At 47.6% G+C, this 3981-nt stretch overlaps 1 protein-coding gene across 1 annotated transcript; it reads right to left on the minus strand.

Annotated features, from left to right (window-relative positions):
* Positions 1-349: 349 nt before the first annotated feature.
* On the minus strand, positions 350-2598 carry LOC121975367 (alpha-1,3-arabinosyltransferase XAT3-like). The gene is made up of 3 exons (XM_042526971.1): positions 2006-2598; positions 1819-1905; positions 350-1738 (listed from the first exon to the last, which is right to left on the minus strand). Exons 1-3 carry the CDS (start codon positions 2139-2141, stop codon positions 483-485), a joined length of 1479 nt encoding a protein of 492 aa, XP_042382905.1. The 5' UTR covers positions 2142-2598; the 3' UTR covers positions 350-482.
* Between the last annotated feature and the right edge of the window lie 1383 nt (positions 2599-3981).

Genomic DNA, 3981 nt, shown 5'->3' on the forward strand with positions numbered 1-3981 from the left:
TTTACAGCTAGATTATTTTGGAAATCCTCATAAAAGGACAACAAAATGGTGTGGGAAAAAAACTACATTTGGATGTAGATGCTAACGGAGCAGATGGAGACAAGTTAGCAGATGATGCTTTCCCTCCCTCCCTACTGTAGTGAGCATTGTGATACAACTTTTTTCTGTCTTTTCTGTTTTTCTGTGGGTGGAGATCGGATGAAACCCTGGGGCTAACCCTAATGATGAAGACTAGTTAAGTAGCACCGTCGGTGTGGTGGTTGGGGATGTTGATTTTAAGAACAGTAAAAACAATTTGGCCGGTTCCTTCCGCTTTGGGCACTTGCATGCATGTCCCGTCCCTGCTCACTTTAATGCAAATCGATCTTTTCACCGAACACTCTTTTATTTGTAATCACAAGGTGTTTTCTTAATTAAGATCATCTAGACAGTAAATAGGCCCAAAAAAAAAACAACAAAAAAATGGAAAGAAATTGAAGAAATCACTGAGCCATCTTGTTGATGTTAGTGTGAGGGAGGAACTCGAGAGCTTGCAACAACGTAAGCCGCAGTCTTCCCAGATGAGGCTTCACGTTCTGGTTCTCCAGATACACTCTGCTGAGCTCGTTCCATCCTTTGCGATGGATCGACTGCGGGTCCGTGAAGACGGGGTGGTCTTTTGGGTACTGATCGCTCAGCGTGCTCTCGTCGGCTTGGATGAGGTATTCCAAGTAATGGAGCTCCATCGCCGGCGCCGGATTCCCGAAGGTGTCGCGGGCTAGCCATGTCAGGTCCCCCATGGGGACCACCTGGATGACGACGGCGCCCTTGGGGAGGAAGACCAGGTTGGTGAGGCCGGCGCCGTGGACGCCGACCATGACGTCGGCCGAGTTCACCAGGCGCGCGAACTTCCCCAAGTCGGTGGCGATCTCCGGCTCCGCCGTGCGGACGTCGAAGCCCAGGCTCATCGCCATGTCCGCCATTCCCCTCTCGTTGAGCAGCATCCGGGAGCCCCGGCGCGAGATGATGAGCAGGCGCGGCTTCCGCCGCACGTCCCACGCGCTGTCCCCCGACGGCTCCGCGGCCTCGCGCTCCAGCCCGTATGCTCGCCGGAGCATCGCCTTGAAGTCCGCCATCGACCGGGATCCGCCGGGCGGCTTGGAGGGATCCACGCCGAGCTCCTTGTGGAAGCTCAGCCCAGCGATCACTCGCGGGAAGCACCGCACCGCGCCGCCGTCGGCGTCGGCGTCGATGACCTCGTACTTGGAGAGCTGGCTCAGGATGGCGCCGAACTTGCTCAGCCACCAGGACTTGGCTTCCGCCACCACGAACTGGACCTCGCCGTCGAAGCGGCCGGCAGTGATGAAGAGCGGCACCAGCACGTCGGTGAAGTCGTGGAAAAGGTTGCCGGTGAAGCCGGCGGTGGAGAAGACGACGGCCGGAACAGTGTGGTTCTCCGTGCAGGAGGGGGGCGGGTCGTCACCTGGAAAAGGCTTCAGCGTCCACTCCTTGACATTGGAGAGGGCGAACTGGTCGTTCTTCCGGGCGTAGGGTTTCACCTTCCACTCCTGCGACGTCAAGGTAGCGGGCACGAACACGGTCTGCGAGCTCCCTTGCACTCTCACATCTCCCTCCGCCTCACACAAGTCGGATCGGCGGCTGGTTTCGACGCAGATGGGTTTCTGCAACTTCTCGACGACGGCGGCGGTGGCGGCGCGGTTTTCCTCTGCGCGCTTCCCCAATGCCCCTTCTCTATCCCCTGTAATCAATGCAACCCACTCGGGATCAAAATTGTAGCTCTAGGAAGCCACAATCCCCAAATTGAGCTGATAGAATTACCATTTAGAGCAAGTTTGCGGCTTTGGCCAGTCACCATCTTGATAGAATCCATGGCCGTTTCGATTTCCGGCGACGCCCGCTGCTTAGCTGAAGAAAACAAAAGATGCAATTTTTGCTGCTGCTTCACACGGAGCAAGAAGAAGACACGAATCTAAACGCAGTGCGACAGGGAGAGATCGAAGCATACCATAATTAGGAGAAGAGGAATAGCGAGCTCTGACGAGAGAAAGGACGCAGAGAGAGAGGAGCATGGAGGTTATGACGAAGGCATTGCCGGCTCGCCTCGGCTCAGGCCTAGAAAAAGCCCGGGTGGACTTCATCATGTCTTCTTCCTCTTTTCTTCCCACCAACTCGTTCCTCCGGTGTCCTCCGCCTGCTCTTATAGCGATCGAGGAGGGAGGAGAAAAAGAAAGCTTCAACGCTCGCCGACTCGGTCTCACTCGCTCGCTGGTTCGTGCCTCACCTCGTTTGACCAGATGAGTCCGTGCCGAGTTATCCGCCAGCACACGTCTCCTTCCCTCCAGCTAGCGTCCATATTAGATTCGCCCTTAAGATTTGACCCTTGACTATATATAATTCTCAACCACTCCTTCACTTTAGTGAAACTGGGTCAGGGTGCAATTTGCAAAAGTACGATATTCCTCCTGATTCAATTAAAATCATCCCTATTAAAAATACAAATTTTGATAATTTCTTCGGATGATTTAGATCAAGGGAGAGCTTGAAGTTTCTTGGAATTTTCTTGGAAAGTTGCATGCTTCTTGCAAAAGAGAAAAAGCGTCTGGCATGTGAAGGAGCAAGAATCATGAGTAGGCATATATCAAATGCGGCAAAGATTTTGGAATTTGATGGTGTTTGCAAGCTGGTGATTCATATTTTATGGAAGAGTCGATCACCAGAATGGTACTTCAACCACCGCCCATCTTTTAAATGACCTTTCCGTGATTTCGCAAAAGTATGAGGTTTGTTTCAACTAATTACCAACTGCCGCATCAATGATTGATAAGTTGTTACATAATTTTGAGAGTGTTTTAAGATATAACCTCATTTAAGTTAGTATTATATAGATAGTTAATATAATTTTAGGTGATAAAATAATCCAATTACGTGTTAAAATAATATGTGAAAACGACCTTATGAAGAACTGATAGAAATATTAACTATAAACTATTTTCTCTACATATATAATTTAGTAATAAAAATCAAAAGTACACGGCATTTGGTTGATAGAACAAAGGTTCCTGACAAATCTATACGAGTCTATCAATATCCTGAAAGATTTGGTGATTGATTGAACAACTAACCAATAAACAAAATGATTCCACAACTCATAAAGAAAGCTAGCCATTGATTAAGAAATAAAATAATTAACGATAAATGGACAAAAAATCTCCATCATTTCTATTATTTGCAAGGGAAAAAAAAGAACTATTAAACATTTATGCACAGAACAAGTAGAAAGGGACACATATTTTTATACGTGTCTACACGCATTGGAATTGGTCAGAGGCGTGTCTTCAATGCTGGACAAACTCAAGAACAAGTCTCAGAAAAGAAAAGTAATAAATTGTGGCTTAAAGTGAAATAAAATTTATTAATGATATATACAGATTTTTTTAATACAAATTAATAATGTATTCGTGGAAGTGGACATAATTTAATCGCAAGTTTACAATTCGACCGTTGAGCTCTGTATGGTAGTGATTTAAGAAGAGCATTAAATACCGTGTTTAATATAATTTGATTGTCCACGCGTTCGGTCAAAGTTGAGCATTCTAATTTCTTACGACTAAAATAAGACCTTCCTGAATGTCTTTTATCTATGAGTTCGGATCGTTTGTACTTAGTTTCTGATCTTTTGCTGGTTTTTTCTATAATTTGTACACCTCACTGCAACAGAAATCCGGATTAAAATTAGCTGTGATCTTTTTTTACTTCATCTTTCCACTTAGATTATAATCCAGGTCAAGTTAGGCGGCCGGCGGCAGATGGTGGGGAGGCCGCCCCCTTGGTCAATGTCATACAGCTCGCCCAGCGGCAGACGGTGGACGGGCTGTCGCTTGGTCGACGTCATATAGTTCGCCCAGCCATCTGCGGTGGGTGGATCGTCCCTTAGTCGGCGTCATATAGTCTACCCAATTGCCGATCGCTTCCGGCCGTTTG

This window comes from Zingiber officinale, chromosome 4B, assembly GCF_018446385.1.
Source record: "Zingiber officinale cultivar Zhangliang chromosome 4B, Zo_v1.1, whole genome shotgun sequence".
NCBI lineage: Eukaryota > Viridiplantae > Streptophyta > Magnoliopsida > Zingiberales > Zingiberaceae > Zingiber > Zingiber officinale.

What these genes read in the sequence shown, in the direction of transcription:
- LOC121975367 (XM_042526971.1), bottom strand. Translation starts at nt 2,141, where the DNA reads ATGATGAAGTCCACCCGGGCTTTTTCTAGGCCTGAGCCGAGGCGAGCC. An exon ending in TTCCTCTTCTCCTAATTATG is followed by an intron (nt 1,906 to 2,005) that starts GTATGCTTCGAT and finishes TGTTTTCTTCAG; the next exon opens with CTAAGCAGCGGGCGTCGCCG. An exon ending in CCGCAAACTTGCTCTAAATG is followed by an intron (nt 1,739 to 1,818) that starts GTAATTCTATCA and finishes CATTGATTACAG; the next exon opens with GGGATAGAGAAGGGGCATTG.